Source organism: Podarcis filfolensis (genome assembly GCF_964270895.1).
Source record: "Podarcis filfolensis genome assembly, chromosome: 1".
NCBI lineage: Eukaryota > Metazoa > Chordata > Lepidosauria > Squamata > Lacertidae > Podarcis > Podarcis filfolensis.
In genome coordinates this window covers 7,232,175-7,259,032 of record NC_139604.1, presented here as the reverse complement: position 1 = coordinate 7,259,032, position 26,858 = coordinate 7,232,175, and the positions used below count along the sequence as shown (strand labels likewise).

General features: G+C 45.9%; 1 protein-coding gene across 2 annotated transcripts; it reads left to right on the top strand.

Moving 5' to 3' along the window:
• The first annotated feature begins 611 nt into the window (after positions 1-611).
• LSS (lanosterol synthase) lies at positions 612-23,949 on the top strand. Of its 2 annotated transcripts, none has more exons than XM_083628785.1 (22): positions 612-728; positions 1,372-1,543; positions 2,875-3,013; positions 3,977-4,085; positions 5,239-5,360; positions 5,896-5,992; positions 7,055-7,190; positions 8,606-8,714; positions 10,257-10,375; positions 11,141-11,238; positions 11,750-11,777; positions 14,539-14,595; positions 16,009-16,080; positions 16,772-16,822; positions 17,312-17,461; positions 17,712-17,808; positions 18,941-19,046; positions 19,280-19,345; positions 20,867-20,947; positions 21,679-21,849; positions 22,450-22,528; positions 23,301-23,949. In XM_083628785.1, the coding sequence occupies exons 1-22, from the start codon at positions 718-720 to the stop codon at positions 23,514-23,516; spliced, it is 2,286 nt and encodes a 761-aa protein (XP_083484911.1). In that variant the 5' UTR covers positions 612-717; the 3' UTR covers positions 23,517-23,949. The 2 variants fall into 2 exon arrangements, with proteins under 2 accessions (XP_083484911.1, XP_083484912.1); XM_083628786.1 differs by having other exon boundaries at positions 692-728; positions 3,977-4,377; positions 4,671-5,360.
• The last annotated feature ends 2,909 nt before the right edge of the window (positions 23,950-26,858 follow it).

Genomic DNA, 26,858 nt, shown 5'->3' with positions numbered 1-26,858 from the left:
AGAAAACAAGAAGGGGAGGTATGAGGAAGTCAAAGAAACATGTTATTGAAAATTGATATTGAAACTGATTTGTTTTTAATATTTTTTTTCTTTTTCTTTTTTGTCTGTATAAAATTGAAAACTCGAATAAATATTTATTTAAAAAAAAAAACAATGGCAAAGCACTGGAAGACATCCCATTTGAATCGAGTGGGCATAACAGCATCCAGAAATCTGGAAATTGAGAGCAATGAAGAAAGTAGACAAATGTGTAGAAACATCGCGCTGCTGTATTGAATGCACTGTTTAAAAAGAACTCGCCGCCTCAATCATACGGGGAAATGATTTGGGTCGCTGGCAGGCGCAGCAGAACATAAGCAACTCGGGGCGCGCCGGCTCTTCTGCTTCGCCCAATGCAAGCGGTGCAGCCGCGCCAAGCTCTCCGCCTGCCTTTTCTCCAGCTGCCTCGCCTCTCGTGGCCCCGCCCACCCGCGCCAGCCGGGCTCCGCCGTCGAGGCCTCCCGATTGGCTGGGCCCGGCATGGGCTCATGTCAGTCCAGATCGGATGTTGCGCCGCGCACTTCGGGACTTGTAGTTCCCTCCGCCGAAGCGCCGCGGCCGCCCGCCCGCCCGCCTGGACTTCCCTTCCCGGCATGCCGCGGGGCGAGGCTCCTGGGCTCCAGCGCTCCGCCGAAAGATACGGCGCCGGAGTGTGGGCTCGGGCGGCGGAGTGGCAAGATGGAGGGGGCGTGAGTATGGCGCGGAGGAGCCGGGGCTGCAAGGGGCCAATTGTGCTTTATTTTTCAGGGCGCGCTTTGCTGCTTTTTCGCACCAGCGTCGTTTCTGGCGCTGCGCTCGCGGTCGCCCAGGGCTTGCAAAAGTAGCATCACCTTGTGCTCAGTTTGAGAAAAGGGAGCCCCAAAAAGGAGCAGGGTTGAAACCCTTCCCGCAGGAGAACCTTTAACTCCCTGAAGCTCAGAAAAGTTCTTACACTGCCTCAAATTGGCCTGAGCTCAGTCCTGATGCTGACCTGCAACCCTTTACAGTGGTACCTCGGGTTACAGACGCTTCAGGTTACAGACTCTGCTAACCCAGAAATAGTACCTCGGGTTAAGAACTTTGCTTCAGGATGAGAACAGAAATTGGACAGCGGCAGCGGGAGGCCCCATTAGCTAAAGTGGTACCTCAGGTTAAGAACCGTTTCAGGTTAAGAACAGACCTCCAGAACGAATTAAGTTCTTAACCTGAGGTACCACTGCACTGTAGTCCTTTGGGGACACTTTTTTTCCTGAACCAAAAAAACATCCTAGTGCTCCGTTATTTTTAATCTGAACTATCCTAAGATTCGACTCTCCCCTGGAATTCACCTGTTCCCTGTATCTCCCCTGCTAGATGTCTGCGGAGAAGAAGAGGCGGTCCCTATAAGACAGAGCCGGCCACGGACTTGACCCGCTGGCGCCTGAGCAACGACGAAGGGCGGCAGCAGTGGCGATTCCTGGCGGATGGCGAGGATGGTGGTCGGGAGCAAACGGCGCTGGAAGCTCACTCGCTAGGGCTCAGCACGGTAGGTAGGAGGCTGAGGCGACCCCTCGCTTGCTACCAGGTTCTGAGGAGTTGCATTAGGACCGCTTGGTTTTTTGGGGATAGTTCCATTGGAAGTGATTTTCAAACTTCACTTTGTCTGAATGCACATTGACTTGCCTGCTGAAGAAATCCTGTAATTGCAGAAGATTTGAAGGCTTATTCTTTGGCGATCCCTCACAGCTGAGTAAGAGTGTCTTCCATGAACACGGTCTTAACCGTGAGTCCGTAAGTGACTGTGGAGGCCAGTTCTGGATCCCCACATCCTTCCACAGTGGGGACATAGGTTCCCAGGAGGGAGTTGATCCCAGTGAGGGTTTGCTAAACGTGCCTTCCTCTTGGCACATTTCTCCCTTTCGTCCTGAGTTTGAGTGTTTGAAGGCATATCCTAGGGCACAGGCAATGTTCATGTGGGGCTTCCCTAGTGCCCCATGTGCCCAGAAAATGGGTCCTAAAGCTTTGGCGGTGCTTCCTGGCATCAGCATGTTGAAGGGAAAGAGCAGGAGTGGCAGCAGAGGGTGCCTTTCAGGAGAGGTTATGAGTTTCTCCTTGAGGAATTCCTGATGAGATTCCAGGGAATCCCAACTCGTCTGAGGCTGCAGTTTATTTTCCTAAATGTTACAAAGTGGTCCTAGAGGTCTGTGTTTTTCCAGTGCCAACTGGGATGTGAGAACTGCCCATATCTCTGCTACAGAGAAAGTAAGCAGGACTGGCTTGTTGCTTTTAGTCTTCATGTATTGGGAAGGTTCTTTACTAGCTTGTTTATTCTTGCTGGAAAAAATACTTCGCAAAAAAGCTGAATTGATCTGGCGGCAGCTTCTATGCTGCATTTATGGCCCCTTTCTCTCTTGCCCACACCTTCTGGCTGTTCATTCAGCCTCTCTTGTGATACCCTCCTGAAAACTGGTTGGTCCTCATAAAATTGACTTGCTTTTTTGGCTCCAGAGGCAGATATTCAGCCCTCAGATTCCTGGTGTGTGGAGGGGTATGCCGCCCTAAGGAAGCTTGGGAACATACTGAGAGCAGGCCCTGCGGTCCTTCCTTCCCAATAGTCTTTGATTCCCCTTCTGTTTGCCTGTTTTGCCAGCCCAGTCTCCTGCTTTTCCTTGCCTTGTTCCTCCCTTGCCTTCTCCCTTTTCCTAGGAAGAAGAGAGGAGCTGAGTGCCCCACAACTTGTGGAATTGGTCTCCTGCCCTACAAGGTGCTCGCTGGAGACATTCATTCATTCTATTTCCCTGTCTGTTGTGAACCTAAGCTTCTGCTATAGAATTCACTTGTGTCTCTTTCCTCTTTCTTCTTCACTGTAATTGGCAGAGCAAATTTTTCCCGGACTTGCCAAAGGCCTGTACAGCACAGGAAGCAGCAGTGAATGGGATGAAGTTTTACTCAGGCCTGCAAGCAGAAGATGGCCACTGGGCTGGGGACTACGGAGGGCCTCTCTTTCTGATGCCAGGTAGAGTTACCATGACAGCAGACTTTTTCTCCAACCAGACAAGCAGTGTTCCAGCAAGGGGTGATGTGTAACAAGTCCGAAAGCGAACGCTTTGGGTGCGACCGAATCCCCCGACATCCCCGAGAGGGAGAGGGAGTGGCTGGGCCTTGCTTCTCCTGCTTGAAGGTACCCGTGGAGTTGACACAGTTGAGAGAAGTGTCAGCTGGAGAAGTACTGCATGTGTGCAGGAGAAGGAATCATAGTGTCATAGAATTGGAAGGGACCCAAGGGTCACCTAGTTGCAATCTGTCAGCAACCAACTTAGATAAGAAAGTTAATTTTTAAGTAAAGGGAGTTTAAAATAACATGTGCCTCATCTTGTGGAATCCTGTCACTGGAACATTTAAGGAGGCAAAGAACCTTGCTTGTTTCACGACAGAGCTGTGTAAATTCATGATCAGGATTTTGTGAGGTTTCCTTTTTGACACCCCCCCCCCAACCTGATGAGATCGGGAAGGAGAGCAACACAGGTAGCTGCCTTATATGGAGCCAGACCATTAGACCATTGAGCTTAGTATTGTCTACGTTGACTGGCAGCCACTCTCCGGGTTGTCAGGGAGATGCTTTCCTCAGCCCTGCCTGGAGATGCCAGGGACTGAATGAGGGAGCTTCTGTGTGCAAGCCAGGTCCTTCCCCACTGGGTGCACCCATCCCTACAATCTTGGGTCTCACGCAGGTGTATCCGCCTGGGTCATCCTCAGTGGGTGTGAGGCTGGTGGCTGCCCCTTCTCTGCAGCCTGTGGCTGGACCAGGCGGCTTCCTGCCTATGTCAAGACATTGCTCTCAGCACCTTTGATTGTAGCATAAGCGATCCTGTCTATCTCTCCTCCTAAACATTAATGTACTTTTTTGCTGACTAAGAGAATCAGCACCTTTGTTGCTTCAGAGGACTGATTTTGTAACACACTGATCTCCCTAAAACAGGGCTCTTAATCACATGCTACGTTGCCAAGATCCCACTGCCAGAAGAGAGCAAGAAGGAAATGGTGAGGTACTTGCGTTCAGTTCAGCTCCCAGATGGAGGATGGGGCCTGTGAGTAAACTTTAAAATTTGGTGCTTTAGAAACTGCCCACCTGTCAAGCTTGGTCCATGCGGGGGTCGGGGTAGGAGGGATCTGACCCAACTGCTGGATCCAGTTCCCCAGCCCTTGTTGAACAATATGTTATGTTCCAGGTTGTGGAGACTAAAAAGTGAGTTTGCCTTCTCCACTGCTCAGTGCTAGAAACTGGAAACTGGTGGGCTAGAAAGGAAAATGGAGAAAATGACTCCCCCACAGCCAAAGGTTAAAGTAAATGTTGGGTGATAAAGTTGACTGTCCCCACTAGCAGATTATTGGGAATGTATAAGTGATAACGAAATAACGTTAGTGGCACTTAAAGAAGCTCTGTAACAGAACAAGAAATATTGCAAAAAAGCAAAATATAAGAGGGGGGTAAGCATAAAGGTAATACAAAAATTTGGAAATGTGTTTCAAAAAATTAGAATTCGAATGATTGGCAGAGAAGCTGAAGGAAGTCAAAAAATTGAAAATTTATTGTAAATTGTTAATGTGGTATGAATGTATGGAAAATTAATAAAATATATTTTAAAAAAAAAGATAAAGTTGACTGTCCCCAGTAAGAGTGATGATAGATACAACGCGCCAAAAACATTAGCACATAGATAATTGAGTAACAAAAATGCTCATAACAAAAGGGCTCTGAAAAAACAGACAGAAGTTGTGGGAGAGTTACAGATTAGCTGGTGTGTCATGCGCAGAGCCCATGTGCAGCAGTAGTGGAATAAACCCCTTTGTGCATTTGGCCCTTAGATTAGCCAGTTTGCATGAAGAGCATGGAAACAGTGGAAGAGGCAAGGCTCATTCTTGTAATATTAAACTATGGATTATGTATTACATCCAAACTGGCCTAGTGTGTAAACAAAACCCTGTCCAGCAGAACCAGACCTGCTGGGAATTGAAACACCACATGACATTTCTATAGTCTACATTTAAAATAGATGACATAATGTTCCCATTTGTTTTTGGTGGCTGTTCTCTGCATGGAAATGGACCGAGCTCTTTCTGTTGCTCAAATTGCCTTAGCCAGCTTGCAGTAATCTTGATTTATCTGAAGTCAATCAGGACAGGCTGAGTAACGGGTGCAAGGCACATACTCCTAACAGTTCTGATGTTTTTGTCCGACAGGCATGTTGAGGACGTATCCAAGGTATTTTGTACTGCTCTCAACTACACAGTCATGCGAATCCTTGGGGTCAGTCCTGATGACCCAGATCTGTTGCGGGCTCGGAACAACCTCCACAGTAAAGGTGACTAACCAGGAGGCCACCTCACATGAAGGTGGCTTTGTTTTTCAGTCTTGCTATCCTGTGGAAAGGGAACTCTCCTTATTCCTAGAGTGTGCGTCTGGTTCTTCTAACATCCTATCACATCCATGGACCGTCTCCTTTCAGGAGTCTCTTTTGAATTTAATATACAATACACGGTTTAATATTGGCTGCCTTGAGTGCATCTGCTTAAAGCACTAGGCATGAGGATGCTGTGATAGAGCTCCATGCTGTTGTGCACAGGAGGCCAGAGTTTGGGTCTTCTCTCACCACCGATGCAGCATGATTGGTGGCACAGTAAGGAGGACTCTTTGGAGAAGGCTGAGAGGAGAAGGGATGAGGAAATAATCAGGGGTCATCCTTTGGCTCCAGTGGGAGTGTTTTGTTTATACTATCCCTTTTGCAGACAAAAAAGTCAAACAGTAAGCATTTGTTTCTTACAGAAGAGTCCATTTTACTGCAGCGATCTCTGGTTTTATAGATATCTGTATGAGTTCTTGTATATTTGGCTCTTCAGGTGGTGCTACAGGAGTCGCTTCCTGGGGTAAATTTTGGCTGGCTGTTTTGAATGTCTACAGCTGGGAAGGACTGAATACACTTTTCCCTGAGATGTGGTACGTGCAGTTTTAGAGTATTACAGTGCAAGCCTAACCATGTCTTCTCTGAAGAAAGTGCTGTTGAATTCAATGAGACCTGCAGGTATATGGCAGTAAAAAAATTAATACATAATAATGTGGCTTGCTCCCTGGTAAGCGGGAATAGGATGTCAGCTTTAGCTAACATAATTTATATCTATACCTCCTCATAGAAAAAACTGGAAGTTAAGATCAGTTTGGCAATAGGTTGGCATGTTTGCTAAGTCCGTAGTTCAACTTCTGTCACATCAATTCGAAGAGCCAAAAAAGACCTAAGTTTCAGGAGGCCCCAGAGACTGGCCACAGGAAATCTAAATGTCAATTAACATTTTAGCTCATACTGGTGAAAATTCGGCCTTCAGAAACCTTTTTGGGTAGGAAACCCTAGCTTTACGCAGGCTATGGTACAAAGGTGAGACTCACAGCCATTGCTCTGCCCACTTTTGTCTCTGGCCACGCCTATTTTTATGCCCTGCTCGTGCACATTATGGGCATGCAGTCTCTGAAAGGTTGCCCATGAGTGAACACAGACCTCAGCCAAAAACTGGCTTCCCAAGCCCCAGTTTAGTATGTTGTCTGAACCCTTAATTCTGGTTAGTGTTAACTATGGTTTGTTTAAACAAACCAGCGTGATGAACTTTGGCTTGCAGTTAGCCTGTTTCAGTAATTAAAATTTATTAGAGTTTGTCAGGTTCAGGCAGCAGAGCAAGCTGTGTTTGATGGAAATCAGAAGTGGAAGCTTGTCACACCTCCTTGGGGCTCAGCCAACCAGGACGGCGTGTGAGCTCCTTCTGGTCCCATTCAGGTGGGCCATGCGCTCAGGGCTCATGGAAAAGGAAGGCTCGGTTGTTCATGTATGCTCAGCCAGTTTAGTCCTGAGTCTGCTCTGGAGTCCCTGCTGCTATCCGGGTAGCTTGCCTTGGGATGGATGCTCTGTGGGAATCTCCTTAGGGCCACAGATACATGACTACTGGCTACCGGCTGCCATCTCTAGATTTCTGCCCATCCTTTACCGTAGGCTTCCCTTTTGATTTCTGATAGGCTGTTTCCTCGCTGGATGCCAGCCCATCCCTCTACTCTTTGGTGTCACTGCCGTCAAGTTTACCTGCCTATGGCCTACTGCTATGCTACGCGACTCACTGCGGAAGAAGATGAGCTGGTTCTGAGCCTCCGGGAGGTAGTTCAGAAGGGCCTTTTTTCCTTCCTCCGTCTGTCTGTTGCACTCTCTCGTAGAACCATAAAATTGTAGAGTTGGAAGGGACCCAAGGGTCATCTAGTCCAGCCCCCTGCAATGCAGGAATCTCAGCTCAAGCATCCATGACAGATGGCCTTCCAACTTCTGCTTAAAAACCTCCAAAGAAGGAGAATCCACCTGAGGGAGACCGTTCACTGTCAGACAGCTCTTACTGTCAGGAAGATAGATAGATAATACTTTATTCGGCTATAAGCCCACAAGGTAAGACCAATCAATAAATAAAATAACATTTTACATTCTAAAATATCAACTAAAATATTTCAACGCATAATCTCCTTCACATTACATACAATCTCTAGATGAACCATATTGTGGTCTTGAATATAAAGATGGTGGATAGAGTTTACTAGATTTTTAATAGTCATGCAGCATTCCATGAAGTCTTTTATATGAAAGAACTGAATTCAGGAATCTGGCAACCTGTAATGTTCTATAAGAGTCAATGTCCTGGAGTAGATAGGCTAGATGTAATTCAGGTGGTTTAGCCACAGTTTCCAAAATGATTGAACTCAGAATCCTTGATCGGGGAACAATATATAAAAGACAATTAAACAAGATATGATAAAGGGATTCTATGTACTGTCAGAAAGTTTTTCCTGCTGTTTAGTTAGAATCTCCTTTCTTGTAACTTGAAGCCATTGGTTTGAGTTCTACCCTCCAGAGCAGGAGAAACAAGCTTGCTCCATCTTCCATGTGACAGCCCTTCAGATATGTGAAGATGACTATCCTATCTCATCTCAGTCTTCTCTTTTCCAGGCTAAACATACCCAGCTCCTTCAGCTGTTTCTCGTAAGGCTTAGTTTCCAGCCCCTTGATCATCTTGGTTGCCCTCCTCTGCACTCGCTCCAGCTTGTCAACATCCTCCTTAAATTGTGGTGCCCAGAACTGGACACAGTACTCCAGGTGTGGTCTGACCAAGGCAGAATAGAATGGTACTATTACTTCCTTGATCTGGACACTGTGAAATGCTTTAGAAAAGTGTTTTTCCTGTGATTCCTCTGGAGGCACCACAAATGTTCTCCTGGAACCCCAGTGAAAGCGTGGCTTACAAATTATATTGACTTCTTTAAGACTTTATATCTCTTTAAGGTCATACAGAAGTCAAGGTACTTGATCCAAAAGTGTGTGATGGATTGGGAGGCGGAACATACAGCAGATACATAATTGAAGCATTTGCTTAGATGGCATAAACAGAATGAAATTCTGTGGTCAAAGAAGACGCTCCGCCTGGTCTTATAGCAGGTCTGAGGCTGAGAAGGCGCCTAGGCAGCCTGTTTCCAGCTTTCTCTTCTCTTGCCAATTCTGCTTGGTGTTGTGTGACCCTTCTTTGCACCCAGGAGCTCTACACCCAGGACTATTCCCTCATTGACTGGCCGGCGCAGAGGAACAACGTCGCTGCGGGTGATGTGTACACGCCACACAGTTGGCTGCTCTCCATCATCTACGGTGAGCAGAGTGTGACCTCTGGGCTTGGAAGGTAGTCATGCTTGTTTGCAGACATGTTTGCCGTCGCCAGGCCTCTTGTGCTGTTCACTAGCTGAGATGGTACTGCTGGTCAGAAGAAGGAAAAGCGGATGGTTCACAGAGAGGCATCGCTGTATTGCCCCAGGTGGAGAATTGGGCGGTAGTGCATACACCGTTAGAGGATAGTGTAATGTGCGGATCAGGGCTGCCTGTGTATACTTGGAAGCAAATCCCACCATGTTAGTGGGTCTTCCTTCACTGGGGAAATGTAAGGTTGCCTGTCTGCTCTCCTTGATGCTTTTTTGCTTTTGCTTTCTGGCACATAGTGGATAAATGCAATGGAAGACTCTGTAGAGGAAGGTTCTGCCCCTGTGAAGAGGCCTCACCTGTATGCATGCACTGTGTGTAGTTGGCCTAAATGCCTCTCTGGCAACGGCACATCTCCTGGCATCCCATGCATTTCCTTCAGATATAAAAGCTGCGTAGGCGTGGCACGGGGTGGGCGTGGCCTGGTCAGGGCAATGTTTGTGTGAGTCTTCTGCAGAGAGTCCTCTGCCTCTCTTGGTCAAGGGAGCCCTCAAAGCTTTTCTTCAGCCTTTCTTTTCCTTTTTAATCTTGCTGGCCGTGGCTGGCTTCATTGCTCAGTGCTGCAGGGATAATCAGGGATTAGCAGCCTACTCGACATTATTCTCCTTTTGTACAACTCCACGTACTGGTGTATCACCTGCTGATTTCACAAGCCATTGCTTTGTTGTGATTCAGAGATTTCATCCAACAGTAGACAGAAGTGGTTTGCTTTGTTTACCTGATAGGCCCACTCACTTTACCTGACAGGCCCACTCACTTTGCAAGGTTGCTGCAAGCGCTCCGCACATAGAAGAAGAAGAGTTTGGATTTGATATCCCGCCTTTCACTCCCCTTCAGGAGTCTCAAAGCGGCTAACATTCTCCTTTCCCTTCCTCCCCCACAACAAACACTCTGTGAGGTGAGTGGGGCTGATAGACTTCACAGAAGTGTGACTGGCCCAAGGTCACCCAGCAGCTGCATGTGGAGGAGCGGAGACGCGAACCCGGTTCCCCAGATTAGGAGACTACGGCTCTTAAACACTACACCACACTGTAGCATACAGCATATATCTTTCAGCCCCCTAGTCTCTGTGTTCTCATCCCTCAACCCTTGCTTGGCTATCAGCTGAATCCGGACTCCAGAGACACAGTAATGCCACGGCAGCTGATTCTGGGTGATTCCACTACTTCAGCGCAGTTTGTGCTGGTACAGGGACACGAAGGAAAAGAGTGAACATGCTTTTCATGTGCACAGGGATTGTTTGCAAATGTGGCTTTGCCATTTTCCAGTGACAGGATTGATAATTCACAAATGAAGTTTGATTAGCTCTGAACTGCCATGGAAACCTAAGTTAGGGATTTGCTAAGTGTATGTGGCTCAGTTCCTGCCTGTATTACTCTTCAGTGCTCATATTCAGCAGATAAATATGAAACCTCTTTCTCTCTGCTTCCATTCCAGCAATTATCAACACCTACGAGAGATTCCACAGCACAGCTCTGAGACAACGAGCAATTGAGCAGCTGTACGACCACATTAAAGCTGATGACCGATTCACCAAATCCATCAGCATTGGCCCTGTAGGTCACTTTGAGTGGCACTTACAGCTGAATAGCTCTGGAATGGAACTTGATTTGCAGATTCCAAAATTTTGTTCAGTGCATCTGTTCTTGGTAGCACAGCACCTAATGAGCACAGGCAGATGGCTGCAAAATTTGTCACCCCATTGATCACCAGGGTTGATTTGGCTGCCCTGACTGGCTGGTCAGGCACCCCCAACCTCCCCCCCCTCCATGTGCATCCCTCCTGATGGTACCCACTTGGTGGAGCACAACCATCCCGGATGGAAGATGTGTGCCTCCTGCTCTTCAGTGGAAAGCAAATGGTCGTTGATGAGCCCAGGCTCAAAGCTGTACACACCCGGAAGGTTCCTTCCATAGAGCTGAGTGGAAATCTCAGCGGCAGGGCACATGTTCTGCAAGCAGAAGGTCCTGGATTCCACCTTTGGCATCTCCCAGTTGAAAAGAAGCCATGAAAGAGCTCAGAAATAGCCCCGGTCTCCACTGACCCCCTGACCCCCTTCAGCTATTCTGCAGTGGGGAGAAGCGTTTTGGATCCACCCCCACCTCTGTTCCAGGCAGGGGAGGGCGGTTGGGGCAGAGCTCAGCATACTTGTCCCAGCTGCAGTTAATGCTGGAGGCAGCTACTGTTGATGAGTCTTCTTTTTGACCGCATCCTTATGAGGATTGATATAGGTGCTGAGTTTATAAAGAGGCACAAATATTAGGGGCTGTTTGCTCCATCTTTCTTAGGAGAAATGACTTTGCCTTTCTCTGCCCATTTAGATATCTAAAACAATTAACATGCTTGTGCGCTGGTATGTGGAGGGAGACAAGTCTGCTGCCTTCCAAGAACACGTTTCCAGAATCCCCGACTACCTCTGGTAAGGCTTTGTTGAAACTCAGACTTGTCCATCCTTACAGCTGCTTGTGCATAATGCTTTTAAGGACTCCTGAGTACTCACGGTTCATCAGGAGAGACTGCAGGACACTTGGAAAGTAGCTGCTGAACTCCCCTGAGTTGGTGTTGCCTCGTGTTGGTGTTGCAGTTCACCATTTGGATGGCATATTAAGCTCCCAAGCAGAGGACCATCCTCTTCTCTTCCAAGAAGACCAGTAGTTTGAACAATAAGGGTGAGAATCGGCAACTTGCCCAAGGCCTCCCTGTTGGTTTAAGAGCTGAACAGGGATTTGAACCTGAGTTCTCTTCAGCCCCTGTCAAGTGGGGACTCCCTTAGGGCAAAGTTTATGAGGAGCTCATTAGTGCTGGTGTGAAGATAATTCAGCTTGCACCCGCTTTGCCCATTTGTTCACCCAGGGTACAGGAAACATAGTTGAGGTGCTGGACTCTGTTTAGCCAGTCTACAACACTGAGTGCTTTCTGTCTCCTTGCAGGCTGGGACTGGATGGCTTGAAGATGCAGGTAATAATCCCTGGCATGGATGAAAGGGATTTATTTTTTCTCTGTCTCGTTGAGGGTCAGACTTGTGCTTCACAAGATGGTGTGACATTGCATCGGTCACCCTGTTCAAACTGGAAAAGCTACTTCCAGAGTGGCTTCAGGATCAGAGAAGCCGCAGGGTTAGCTGACATATTCCTGCTCCAAATTGCCCTTTCTCCTGCACCCCACAGCCACCCTCTGGTTTCAGGAATGTGAGGGGAAATGCATTATAAACTTGGAGCAACAAAGCAGTTTGGGAGATGTCTAGAACACAGGTGGCAGAAAGCTTGCCATGAATCCCCCCAAATACAGAGATACAGATCCCCCAAAAGGTGGAGGAATGGAATTAAATCAAAATTTCCCTGGATTTTACAGTTCTTTATATTATTATGAAAACAGAGAGAAAGCAGAATGAGTTGTTAATATTGTATTAGTGAGATAAGAAACGAAGAGAAAAGAAAAAGGAGGGGAGAAAAAGGGGGAGAAGAGAGAGGATGGAAAAGGTAGAACAATCAAACGCCTGGGTTTATATACCAAAACCCAAAAAAAAGGGTTGGGATGATAATACAGAAATCCGGAAATTGTGAAGGGAAAGTAAAACAAAAAAAATTGGAAAGAGGGCTAGGAAGAAAAAATTTATAGAGGGTTCTGGGTGTCCTTCAAAGTTCTTAATGTAGCCTCCTTTCTTAAGCCTTCTATCCAAACCATTCCAGAATAAGGGAAAAAAAGAGTTCCAGAGTGAAGGAAAAAAGTTCTTTTCAGTCTTTCCTTTTCATCCCTTTAGAGCCACTTTCCAAACTTTCTTTCTGCCTCTTTCCCCCCCTGCTCTTTCAAGCTGTTCTTTTAAACGGCTCTACGTTGTTGCATTTCTACTCATTACTTTCCCCAAAAAGGTATAACAAAGTTTCCAGGCAGTCTGTTATTTGTTACTTTGTATTTGGTGTTTGATGAGTCTGGTAGCCTCAACAATAAGTGCCGAGGGCTTTCGTTTTGTACTCACTCAGTCAGGCAGAATATTACTTCCTTCCTCATCCCTGCGACTTTGTGTCCTGCGCCATTTTAATCCTCTGCCAAGCCGAATTCCTTACTTAAATCCTTTAACATCCAACGTTCACTTAGTGTATTCTTCAATTTTTTGGGATAAAAATGTTCTACTCACACTAAGGGTTCCATTCTTGTAGTTATGGAGATTCGTCGCTTTCTCCAGTGAGAGCCAGAGGCATCGTAACACAGGGTCGATACTTTCCCTTTGCGCTCGCAGTCTCGTCGTCCTCGAGTTCTTCCAGAGGAGAAAACCCGCAAAACCCGCAAAACCGCTCCCACGCTGCTGGATAGTCTGTCCCTCAAGGGTGTCCCCCTTGAGATTTTTGGGGGGTGCAGTGCCTTTGCGGCTCCCCCAAGCCCCTGTATTACTTGGAAAAACCCCGACGAGGTTTTCCGCGCTCCCTTTCTGTCCGCGACCGGAACCAGAAGTCACCATGAATCCAACTTAACGCAAGTTGAGAGCCACTTGGTGTCAGTGGTTGAGGAGTGAAAACAGAGCTTCTCCTCCACAGTTGCATCCTCAGAAGGTCGTCTCAGGAAGCATTTTGAGACCTCCTCCATTCTGGCCCAAATGATTTAGTATAAGAGACCCAGAGGACTCCTGCGACATGTTTACTTAATACTTTAGGGATAAAGCCCCCAAATCCACCTCGTTCAGATATCACAGTTGCAACAGTTTAGCCCGTGGATGGATCCAGAGCACCATTTAGTTTTGGGTTTTGGGGGGTGATTTCCAGCTGTTGCAGCCAAAGGAGACAAACACAGTTTTTGGAGGGGTGCAGTTGACCACCTGCCCTTCTTGGCTCGAGGCATCTAGCAAGAGGGTATTATTGAATGACTCAGCCCAGTAGGTGATTTATGTCCCATCGCAAGAGGAGTTTTTGAGCACTGCAATAACTATTGTCCAGTTGCTTTTAGTTTATTTTTATATTTAAAAAAACCTGTCCTGCTCTTCTGGTGCTCATGCGCCACTCAGGACGGCTTACAACAAATTAAAACCACAATACAATTCAATGTAGTAAAATTGAAATGAAAATAAAAACACACATCAGATGAACTACACAACATTAAAATCCATTTTGAAGCAACAGTGGATGAGATCCCACGTGAAAACCCCACTAGCCAACTTCACTTTGCCAGTACCAGAGGGAGTCCTGGGTGGCACTTGCCCATGAAACATTAGTTCTTTGGGCATATTTCCGCAGGTGGATTTTTAAAATACATAGGTTGTAAGAAAACATTTATCCAAGTTATAGATAAATTATTGAGTTTGTAAAACGGTTACATTGGTTACATCCTCTAAAATACAATAAAAAGAAAGCATATAAACTACTTGCTGTATACTTCTTAATTATTTTTGCAGGGATGGTCAGACCAGTTAACAAATAGTTTAATGTTAATGAGAATTCAAATAATATTAACTAAAACACAAAATATTACGTAAAGTGGATTACAAATGTTTCGTTGGTCACTACGGAGTTCCCCCCTCCCAGCTATTTTGATGGCTAGCACTTGGTATACGAGTGGGGAAGGTTGTAATAAGGACTTCCTTGGTGACAATAGGCTTTTCCTTTTTAACCCATTGCCAATTGTAGGGGAAATTGCTTTTGGGGAACAGCTGAGCACCTTCTGCTGGCCGCAAGGGAGACAAGTCAGGTGGGAGGTGAGTGTTTCTTACTGCACCTTCCTTCTCTTTCAGGGCACTAATGGGTCACAGCTTTGGGACACGGCATTTGCTATCCAAGCTTTCCTGGAGGTAATTATTTTTCTTTGTTTTGACCTAGGACTTAATAGGGGGAAACATGGCTGTTCCTCTGTAATTTTGGGGAGAATTAGCCTGTAGGTCCAACACACATGAACCAAATGACTGAAGAAACAGTCTGGGATATAGAGAGAGCATATCTAGTTCACACAACACAGAAAGGTATTACAAATGGTGACATGGCACTAGTAGAGATGCAGTCAGTCAGGCAGCCAGTAAATTTCTGTTAAGAATGTCTTTTGGTTGCTATTGCAAGGGAATGCAAAGCAGCAAAGTTTTAAATAGCCTAGGCTGTTTAATTAATGTTACTCAAAGGGCATTCCTCAGCACATAATAGCATGAAGGCAGTTTTGTTTCGTACATTGGAACCACAAGGAAATCTGAGCAGCTTTAGGACTTTGGGCGTGAGCCGGGGAGTTCAACTCTTTCCCTGCCCCAGTTCTGATATAGTGATTTATCGGAAACTTCCATTTACATTTCAAGGAAAGCGTATTCCTTGAATGGGAGTTTCCTTCAAATGCAGATGACAGTTCTGAGAGGCCATTTTTGCCAAGCCTGTGGTAGGGAAAGAGTTAAATTCCATCGCAAAGTATTGGAAGACACAAGATCTACCCACCGTGGAAGAATGGCAGATGAAAGTTATAGACTATATGGGACTGGCAGAAATGACCGGCAGAATCCGAGACCAGGGAAAAGAGACGGCGGAAGAAGATCGGAAGAAATTTAAGGACTATCTTAAGAAACATTGTAAAATTATTTAAGGCTAGAACGATGTTGATTCAGAAATTAAGTGGTTAAAAGCTGTAATGATTATGTGATTAAGAAAAGAAAGGTTAAAAATTATATAGAAATTAGGGGAAGGATTTGCTGAATTGACTTAATTAGAGAATGGAATACAGAAAGGGGAGGTATGAGGAGGTCGGGAAAGTAAGTTTTATGAATATAAGGGATGGAAATTATACTTGTTTTGTATGTGTTTTGTTTGGTTTGTATGTATTTTTATTGTTTTTGTTTTTTATTGTTCTGTTTTTTCTGTTTTATATAAATTCCTAAACCTTAATAAATATATTATTAAAAAAAAAAAAAGAATAAGCTTACGGAAAAAAAAAGAGTTAAATTCCTTTCCAGTCCCATCGCTGCAGCCCCTAAAGTCACTGCTTACCTTAATCTCACGTTAACTACACTCACGCAATTATCACCACACAATTACTGCTTGGCCCTGAATTCTAGTGAGATTTGTGGGCCCTGGCCCCCCAGGTAAGTATAGGATAAGATTGTAGCCTTAATTCATCAAATTTTAATGAAATTAATCTTAACAAAATATTATTAAGATTGATTACTGCTCCTGGATTCAGTTTCTAAAAATCACATTATGTCAAATGAAACACCTTTTTCCTTCTTTTTAAGGCAGGTGCCCATAAAAGGCCTGAATTTAACTCCTGCCTGCTACGTGCGCATGAGTTTTTAAGAATCAGCCAGGTAAGAACCAGGCATATACATATTCATGACCCAGTTCTGCTGTAATACTGCCCACATTCTAAAAATATGTAGGCTTTGATTTTGCAGTGTGCCTCATAGTTCTGCCCCACAACCAGGTGCACAGGCACACCCACCTCTCCTTTGCTCCCAGGAACGCCTCCCTTTGTTGTAAGCCAAAAATAGCTTTTCTTCTGAGTTTATGCCAATGAAAACTCCGAAACGTGAGGAGTTAGGAGCCCAACGTTTATGCAAGAATGTGAATTTCATCCTCTCCAAACTCACGTCTTGGGGGGAAGTGTTCCACCAGGTGAACCAAATTTAACTACTACATCTGGAGGATTTTTCTCTATGCAGAAAATTTCTTGATTTCTTCTCTGTAGTTCTCAAGGCGCTGCAACATCAAGAAAGATTCCTTGTTGAGGTCAAAATTTGCTGGCACTGAATTGCTGAAGTGTGTGTGTTTGTTTATAGTTGCAAATATCTATACCCGTACAAAAATGTTTTTATGTCTATAACCCCTTCAGGCCCAAACTGGAAATTACAAAGACAGCTGTGGCTTGTATTTCAGACTTTTTATATCACTTTCTCCCTTGCGTCTAGCATTTTTAATAGCATAGTTCTTAAAACAGTGTTCCTTTTATGTCAATTGCACTTGCCTTCGTTGTCTGAGTGTAGTTTGTATCTCCTCCAGATTCCAGATAATCCACCTGATTATGAGAAGTACTACCGTCAGATGAACAAGGTATAATCGCAAAAAGAGCTCCTTTTCTGAAAGCAGCAATGCCAGATGCTAAGTTAACTTGGGAAGATATCTGTCCAAAAATCTTTCTTTGATTTTTTTCCAGGAGAAAGGTTTTTCTCAGATAGCTTGTTCCACTGCTAAGTTGCTCATGAAGTTAGGATTGTATCCCTCACTCTTTAACCTAAATCTTCTTTCTTGTCCTTGAAAACTGACCTCCAGTTTCTGGAGAGGCAGGCCCCCAACCCAGTGAATGATTCTGCATCCATTTTAGGTTTTGTTTATGGTGTTTAACTGAACTATTTGAAATCAAAGGCTTTTCTAATAATAGTAAAGTAAATGGATTATCTAAAAGAGTAAGTTTTTATGTACTCAAATGCTGGAAGACTAGAAAGGTCAGCTGGGCAGCAGAATTACTGGCAATATATGTGGTCCTGCAAGAATCCTCTGCTCTGCATTGCCTAATGCTCTCAATTGTCTAATGCTCTCCAGGGTGGATTTCCTTTCAGCACGCGGGACTGTGGCTGGATTGTAGCTGACTGCACTGCGGAGGGGCTGAAGTCAGTGATCCTTCTGCAGGACAATTGCTCTTTTATAAAGGAACAAATCCCACCGAACCGTCTCTTTGATGCTGTGAATGTGGTGAGTGGCTTGGAAGGAGAAGCAGCCCCTGGGTCAGAGTCCAATCTGCCTCCCAGACGATGTTGCCTTTGGCTAGTTGGTGGTCATAAGCTGGAGGTGGGGATTTCTGGGTGAAGCATGGAGCTTGTTGGGAGTATTTCTGATTTCCGCTGGGCCACTGCTTAAGGCTGTGGGGCCACTCCACTGAGCTCCATCTTTGCCATGCCCTTGTCCAGACACTCTCTCTCTCTTCCTCTGTGTCTGACTTCAGTTGCTGAATATGCAAAATGTGGACGGTGGCTTTTCCACGTATGAAACGAAGCGTGGCGGCTGGCTGCTGGAGCTCCTGAACCCTTCCGAGGTGTTTGGTAAGAGAAGGGACTTGCTTTGCATCCATACTAGCATACTAGCATAGCACTCTACGTGGGGCTACCTTTGAAGGTGACCCGGAAACTGCAATTAATCCAGAATGCAGCAGCTAGACTGGTGACTGGGAGTGGCCGCCGGGACCACATAATACCAGTTCTGAGAGATCTGCATTGGCTCCCTCCCAGTACGTTTCCGAGCACAATTCAAAGTGTTGGTGCTGACTTTTAAAGCCCTAAACGGCCTCGGCCCAGTATACCTGAAGGAGCGTCTCCACCCCCACCAGGAAATAAGTAGCTATCCTATCTTTAAAAGACATCTGAAGGCAGCCCTGTTCAGGGAAGTTTTTAATATTTAATGCTGTATTGTTTTTAATACTTGATTGGGAGCTGCCCAGAGTGGCTGGGGAAACTCAGCCAGATGGGTGGGGTATAAATAATAAATTATTATTATTATTATTATTATTATTATTATTATTATTATTATTATTATTGTAAGTAAGAGGGGTGGGTGGGTGTCAGTGGAAGTCCTCTTGGGCAAGCATGGGGAATGGGGCAGCATTGTCTCAGTAGAAGAACTGAAGCCATTCCACACCCACCCACCCTGCCCGCCCCAGCAATGTGATTTGGCTCCTGCTGGCCCCTCTTAATCTTCAATCAAACTCTGATATTAAAAAGTTGACAACAACTGTACCCGAAAGGAAAAGACAAATTATTTTAAGTTTCAAGAAACAGAGGCATGCCACACAGGAATCTCACATCTCTCTCTAGAATCTGTCTTACTGATTTTCAATATATGGCCTTTATTGATATTTCTGCTGCATTTCAATCTATTAATCAAAACAGACCCTGGGAGAAATTTGAAATTGCCAACCTTGACTGCATTCTTTGGCTTTCATCCAAGAACATTGCAGCAACACAGGAATGAAGGTCAGAGGAGGTTTAAATTGTGGTATGGCTAAGGCTTTTAAAAGTCACAAGGAATGAAGGAAGGTTGCATTCTGGCTCCCACGCTGGAAGCTGGCTCCTATTACGGATCTATGATCTGTGTTGTTTTATTGGTTCTGGTGCTGTGGGTTTGTCATGGCCTTTGGCTGTATCAGCAAACTTGTATTGTATTTTTGGTGGTTTGCAGGGGATATCATGGTGGACTACACTTACGTAGAATGCACCTCGGCAGTCATGCAGGGGCTGAAGCATTTCCAAGAGCGCTTCCCTGAACACAGGGCAGAGGAGATCAGGTAAAAGGAGGGAAGGAAAGGAGCGGAGCAATGGAATAACAGGATGTGAAACCTTTGTTTCAGAGTTGACATGGGAAAATAAATTCCCTCCTGTCATTGGGCACCTGACCCTTCTGTGGGGTAGGAGTGAATAGCATTTTTATTCCTTCCAGTCTGGGCTAGAGAGAGTGGTGCTGGGAATCGTGGGTATTCACAGGGTTGAAAGGGTTTCCCACTCTTTCCTTTTTGCTCAGAGAGACGCTGCAAAGGGGCCTCCGCTACTGTCAGAAACTTCAGAGAGCTGATGGTTCCTGGGAAGGGTGAGTGTCTTCATAAAGCCAAGGGCCGCTTCAATAATTGGTTGGGCTTTCCAGCTGCTTGGCAGGGTATTTAAAAATAAAAAGGAAGGTGCCTGCTTTGGGGCAATTTTAAGAATCGGAGGTAAAAAACCCCACTTTTCAGCACCAGTTTGAGACCTTTGGGTGGTTCTAGTAGGAGAAGACAATAGCACCTTTTTATTAGCAGTTTAATTTGTCTGAGAGACCAGTGTGGCATCTGACCCTACAAGTCCCGGGTTCAAATCCTGTTTCAGTCGTGCTCCCACTGGATAGCCTTCGGCAACCCCCCCTCCTGCTTTGTCACAGTCACTTTGAGAGTTAGTATTCATATCTTGTCCATATGAAACACCTTGAAACTGCCCAGTGCTATATAAATGCTCAGCATTATCATTTATCTTTTACTAAGTCTTAAACCATCAAAGTTAGAAAAGAAAATGTTCATGCCTTTATTTAAAAAGTAATTGTACAAATGTAATACATAAGCTTGACGTATTACAAGAATTTAAAATTTGTTATAGAGTATTGTATGGAACATGGCTGGGCAATCTGTAACCCTCCAGCTGCTGTTGAACCACAGCTTCCATAATTCCTGGCCATTTGCCACTCTGACTGGAGCTGATCTCCTCCCCTCCATCCCAGTCAAGAAAGAGCATGCCAACGTCCTCAGGGGCAATGGGTTGGGGGGCTGGTAGTGATAGAACTAAGTCACCAGGTGTAGGGAGAGAGGGGCTGGGGGAATATCTAGGGTCAGCCAATATTCTGAAGTTGCAGTTCCATACTCACCTAGGAGTAAGCGCCACTGAAATTAGCTCTCTTTAGACAAATTGTTGGTGCAATAAGCGAAGGGAAGCTGCAGAGTTTTTAGAATAAACATTTAAAGTAGATGAATTGTATAAATGCTACGAAGACATTTTTTTAGAGAGAGGAGGTGGAATTTATAGCAGCTTGCCAGATGGAACGATCTCTCCCCCATCCCCTGTGTCCCACCCTAGCCTATTCTGGGAGGGGTGTGAGGGGTTAAGGGGGGGGCAAGCTTTTTTATGTGCGGGTGGAAGCCCTTGCAGAGGAGCTGGTGGCGTTTATCAGAGGAATCATGGCCAACAGCTTCGGCAGCATTTGTTTTTATTCAATATCAGAAGTAATGGCTGAAATACTAGGCTGATATCTGATGCCAGAAACATGAAATGAAGCAGAAATGAGTTACGTCAAAGAAACCAGCTTTAATTTCCTCCAATATATCTCACGTGTTAAAAACGATTACAACATCTGTGTTGCTATGGCAGCAGCCAAGCTGAATGTATATGTTCCAGACATATACATTGAATCATGTTGGCTTAATAGATATTTGAAAGATAAGGCAAATAATTTATACTGTTGGTTTTGCTTCTGCAAGTAAACTTCAGGCTCATTCCCTTGATTTGGGATTGTTTGGCACAGCAAGGAGGAAGGAACTGGCTCTCCTCCCGGCTCGGTTCTGTTTGCTGACCGACTTCTCCCCCCTAGGTGCTGGGGGGTGTGCATCACCTACGGCACGTGGTTTGCTCTGGAAGCCTTTGCTTGTATGCAACACACCTACCAGGATGGGTGAGTGAAGACCTTCACCAGGTTTTATAATGGAAGCTCCTCTGATCAGAAGAGCTTGCTGGCAGTGAGTGGCCTTTCATTCAGCGTGAAGAATCGTGCTGTCTTATTGCCCTCTATGGGATGGGGAGAAGGAGGGCACCGTCTCGCTACACTGAGCCTAGAGGCAAACTGCTCTGGGATTCAGCTGGGAGCCAGCCTCACCTGAAGAGCCGAGTCAGCAAAGGTGGCCGCTCTCTCAGGCTCACCTGCGCAGGGGAGGGACTGGAGAGACCGGCACTAGTGGGCCAGGCAGACTCATTGTTCTCACCCACAACTTACGGCGGTTTCAGCAGCTGAGGACAGGCCTCCTGGTCAGCACTGGTTTGCAGTGGTGACATCCGCTCTTCTCTCCATAAGTTTCTTCCCCTGTATATATTATCCTGGCCCTATCAGAATGCAGAAAGACCATCCCATCAGGCATCAGGTGGGCCTCCTGCAGATACTTCTCCCTTGACATTTCCAGATTTATCTTGTAGCTCTCAGCCAGCTGATGGGTGCTGTGTCTATGGGTGCACATGCACTCTGGGGAGCACTGAGCCTGTGCTTTTCCTTGATATCCTGTCTCCTTTTCATTTTTCTCTGCCTGGCGTGATAAAATTCCTTGCCTTGTCCTTGCTAACCACCATGTGTTCCTCCGCTGAGGACATGGAGCCACTCTGTGAGTTCCCGTTCTCCTGCCCTTTCTCTTCCAGAGTGGCCTGTGGGGAGGTGACCCGCGCTTGTGAGTTCTTGGTCTCCAAGCAGATGGAGGACGGTGGATGGGGAGAAGACTTTGAATCTTGTGAACAGCGCAGATACATCCAGAGCACCACATCCCAAATACACAACACTTGCTGGGCTCTTCTGGGGCTCATGGCTGTTAGGTAAAAGTTTGTGCTTGGAAGTGACCCTTGGCCTCTGCATGGGGATGAGGGCAGATAAAAACAGCCACCAGTCTTGAATTGCATCTTTGGGGGACCCCCATTGGCTAGTAGAGGCTACCACCAAGCATGGCCAAACAGCAGCTTCCTGGGTCTGTGCTGCAGCCTGCACACAAGAAGTCCCTTGGGAAAATGCAGACCTCCCTTTCTCCTGGAACGCCTTTGTGCAGAAATTCCAGCTTTTGGCAGCTGCAATGAAAAGATCACAGCTGCCTTGTCTGGCAAATATTTCTGCCTGTGCGTAGCCTGCTGTCTCTGCGCATCTCTCCTTGTTAGCCATGCCCCCTGGCATCATGCAGGGAACAGAAATGCTCAGTTGCTGCATCCAGTCCTTGAGGCCGTCCCTTTAGCTGCTCGTTTTGTTTGTGGGAACAGTTAACAAGTCTCTGACTGAGGCCATGCTAACCTGGTGGCATTTGATCTTCCTGCCTAGGATATTACATCACTTGCAAGAATATTTCCCATATTTGTGAATTACCTGAGCCTTAGCTTTTCCTCTCTAAACCTACTTGAGCAGAGAACTTGGGTCTTTTTGCTTTGCAGGTATCCAGACGTTAGAGTCCTGGAAAGAGGGATCAAAGTTTTGATTGACAAACAGCTGCCTAATGGAGACTGGCCTCAGGTGAAGTGTGCCTCGAGTGCATTCCATATAACGGAAGGGCACAATGGAATTCCATATAACGGAAGGGCCATTTGCATACATTCTCTCTCACACTAATACACCTACAAGCACACCTTTCTTCTTAGCTTCTCAGAATTCCTCTTCCACCCTTGTTGCAGATTTTCCTTCATGCACCGGAGTCTCTTTTGTGTTCCTTGTTTCAGTATGACTCCCATCACCCACGTTTTAGCTCCAACCCCAATCAAACACAGCCTTTCCTTGGCTGGGAGGGAATTCCCTCTTGACTATTCAGCAGCTCATGAAAAAAGCAGCCCTGGCTATTGCTACTTCTTGGAAGGGCTGGTTCTCAAAGTGCCCATTAAGCCGCCTGAAGTTTTAAATGTTTAAGCATGGATCAGGAACGGTGGAAGTAGGAAAGCTGGCGCAAGCCAGACTATCAAGATCACTGTGCATTGTCTGGTTTATCCTGGAATGCCTGCATATTGGAATCGGAGCCTTTGGTCCAGCTCATGCTCAGGGCAGTGAAGGTGTCATTTATTTAATTTTAAAATGTAAACATTTCAAAAAGTATCAGCTGCCTTTTCACCATGGATAGGTAAAGCAGGTCACACCTGTCATATGGTACCTCCATGTATGAGGAGGTTTGTGCAGCTCAAGGCCGCTTTTCAGGTGCTGCTGCCCTTATAGGTCGCTCATCTTTCCGTGCTTCTTACTGTGTTGGAAAGATGAGAGGATGGGTGAGATGGAATTTCTGTGTTTCTTTGCCTTGCAGGAGAACATTTCCGGAGTGTTCAACAAGACCTGTGCGATCAGCTATACCTCCTACCGAAATGTCTTCCCCATCTGGACTCTGGGGCGCTTTTCTCGCCTGCATCCTACCCACCCACTGGCTGGCAAGCGCTTGACGGAGGCATTAAGAAATGGAGAGAAGGGCCTGGCTGGCAGGATGGCAAACGGACATGGAGAAGCACCACTCCCCTCTTCCTGAGTTTGGTTCTGGTACCAACATTGCAGGCGTGGACTGCCAATCTCTCTGCTTATTTTTCTAAACTCTCGGGAAGCTGGTGAGGAGGTAAAATTGAAGGGGAAACACAGAAGGCTTCTCTGGATGGTTTGCCGCCCTCTTGCTTCTCCTACTTCTACATGCCAGGCAGAAAGGAGTTGGCCCAGGAGAAGTGATGAGTGGCAGACTCTGGGTCTGTGCCGTGGTTCACTCGCATTTGCTGCTCAGAACGGACACTTTAGACACAAAAACCCATGATTCTGTGCCCTTTTCTGGGCATTAACATTTATTTAACTTTCTGTACATGCATACCAAACATTATGGTGGCTGCGTGTATCCCTCCTGTTTCACTGTTATACTTGCGGTATTTGCAGTGGAAGCAGAAGAGTGTAACTTTTAGAGTAAATTAACACATAACGTAATCAGTGTTGATGCCTTATTTTTTGCTTACCTTAAAGACGAGCTTAAATTGTTTTTTAGGGTATGGGTGGGGGACCCTAGTGCCTCATCCCCCCTCATGGCCAACCTGCTGGGGTGCGTAGGTAGCACAACAATTGGATAGTGTGCGCTAGTTGCATAGACTCCACATGCATATTCCAGGGAACAGACATTCTGGGATTGGGTCCTCCCAACTGCCACTGAGAGCCAGCCCACATCCAAGGTAGTGGGGAGGCTTTGCCTAAGTAACTCGTGGTCCTTGACGTCTGCCAGCATTGGCCAGCATTTTGGAGCTTACATAGTCTGGAGTGCAAGTCCCTTCTTATCATTTGATCTACTTACCCCAAGCTGAACATAATTCTCTTACCAGAGAAGATTCAATACATGTTTTGTGGAGATGGACACAGTGACACACACGAAAGCCTTGGCCTGTGCACATCTTGCCCTGACCCTGCTGTGTTGCAGGGGAAAGGTTTGTACAAGGCCTTACCTTGTGGTTGCTGGAAGGCAAGTGAAACCCTCCACGCAATCTGAAGGCTCTACTGAAATTTGGTACTTTTCTTCTGAAAGTCAGGCATACCTCATGCGGGAGGGCATTCTGCAAACAGGGAACCACCACTGAGAAGACCCTGTCATGGTAAACACTAAGCAACCAGAAGTGGCATCTCCAACAGGACCCGGGTTGCTCCTTTAGGCTCTGGGATCCCAAGCCATGTAGGGCTTTGCATGCTGGTACTCACACCTTGATTTGGGCTTGGTAGTTCACTGACAGCAGTGCAGAGCTTTCTGGACTCGTGACCCTTGGTTCTACCAGGCTGTCCTGTTTACCAATCTAGCAGCTACATTCTGTGTGAGCTGCAGCCTCCAGACTGTTCAAGGGTAGCCCCGTGTGGAGTGCATTGTAGTAATCTATATGGGAGGTCAGTAGAACATGGGCAACTGAGGCCAGGATATCCTGGTCCTGGAATGACTGTGACTGGAATATTAGCCTTCCTGGCTTGGCACTCAAATGACGATTTGGAATCTAGGACTCTTTCTTCCAGGAGAAGTGCAACCCTTCCCAGAACAGGTCATGCATCTCATTCCTGGATATGGGAACCACCACCCACAGTCCTTTTTTCCTTATCAGGATTCAGCCTCAGTTCTCCAAGGACCCCACAGCCCCAAAGCCAGGGAGCCAAGCAACCATCTCCTAGATCTACCTCCTGCTGATGACCCTGTAGGTAGGAAGAGAACAGCAATGCTGGCTCCAACTCCTTTTCCAGAAGTTCCCAGAGCTGCTGAGAAATCAAGAAGATGCCACAAGGTTACAGTCCCTCTGCTTCCATCCCAGTAAAGGGCATCCATCAGTGCTAAAACGGGGCCTGGAGCCAGATTGAAATGGCTCCAGATAATCTGCTTCCTCCAAGAACACTCTGCAGCTGCTGCCCTCCATCACCTTGCCCAAGAAGTAAATGATAAGAGGCGGGTTTAAGCTTCTGGATCCAGGGACAGTCTCTTCAAGAGAGGTTTATCGCCACCCCTTTGAAGGCAGAGAACATAACTCACTCTCGCAACAAGGCACCAGCTGCTCCTAGACCCATCCAGTCAGTCTTGCTAGTGTTTGTCAGCCTTGATGGGCAAGGGAGCAAGAGCAGAGGTATGCAGTTGGCCTCAGCACCACAAGGGTGCTGTCTGTCACCAGGCTGCAACCACGGAAACTGGCCCCACAGGATGGAATCTTAACAGTTCTCCCAGGACTCCTAATGAGCCTGGACTGTGATGTTGGGTTTGGCGTGGATCCAGTGAATTTTGCCCTCAAAGTGCTTTTGCAGCAGGCGAATAATGGAGAGGCACTGGTTGGCACCAGCCCATTTGCCAGCTCTGCTGCTGGAGACGGTCAGAAATGATTTAGAGGATGGGTTTGCCTTCTGAATGTGCTTAAACTTCTATTGAAAAAGAGCTAGCCTGTTCAGAACAATTGGGCTTACTGGGGAAATGGGGAGGCTAAACTGGGAGTGAATTGTGCATTAGACCCGTGGCGTCTCTGCTCAGGAATTCCAAGAGTCTATTTTTTTTTTAAAATAAATTTTTATTGGAGTTTTACAAAAGAGAAAAATAAAAATTCACAGAATAAAAAAATCCACAGATAAAAATAAACATTACAAAAAAGAAAACACAAAAGATACACAAAAAACAGCTAGTTAAGAAAAAAAAGAAAAAAAGAGATTTGATAAAAGAAATAAAACAAATCCATTTTTCTCAATATCCTCAATTTCATATGCTTATGTCCTTGACCTCCTCACACCTCCCCCCTTTTGTGTTCCCATTTGCATACTTAATTCAGCAAATTCTTCCCCTTTTTCAAATATTTTAACTTTATACCATAACATATTATACCTCGATATTTTCAACCATTTATCAATACATTTTTTACATAATCTTATTGACTTTTGTCACTAGTTACCACTTATTACCAATCCAAGCATAATTTTAACATTCATTAATTTTACAGTATTTCTGAAGATAGTCTTTAAATTTCTTCCAGTCTTCTTCCACCAACTCTTCTCCCAGGTCTCGGATTCTGCCAGTCATTTCCGCCAGTTCCATATAGTCCATCAGCTTCATCTGCCACTCTTCCAGAGTGGGTAGCTCTTGTGTCTTCCAATACTTTGCAATAAGTATTCTTGCTGCTGTTGTTGCATACATAAAGAAAATTCTGTCCTTCTTTGACACCAATTGGCCGACCATGCCCAAGAGAAAGGCCTCTGGCTTCTTAAGAAATGTATATTTAAATATTTTTTTCATTTCGTTATAGATCATCTCCCAGAAAGCCTTAATCTTTGGGCACGTCCACCAAAGGTGAAAGAATGTTCCTTCATTTTCCTTACACTTCCAAGGAATTCCAAG

Bases quoted from the DNA above. Each gene is read 5' to 3' on its own strand.
- LSS (XM_083628785.1), top strand. The intron at 16,081-16,771 runs GTAAGAACCAGG...TATCTCCTCCAG, and splicing joins AGTTTTTAAGAATCAGCCAG to ATTCCAGATAATCCACCTGA. The intron at 17,809-18,940 runs GTAAGAGAAGGG...GGTGGTTTGCAG, and splicing joins GAACCCTTCCGAGGTGTTTG to GGGATATCATGGTGGACTAC.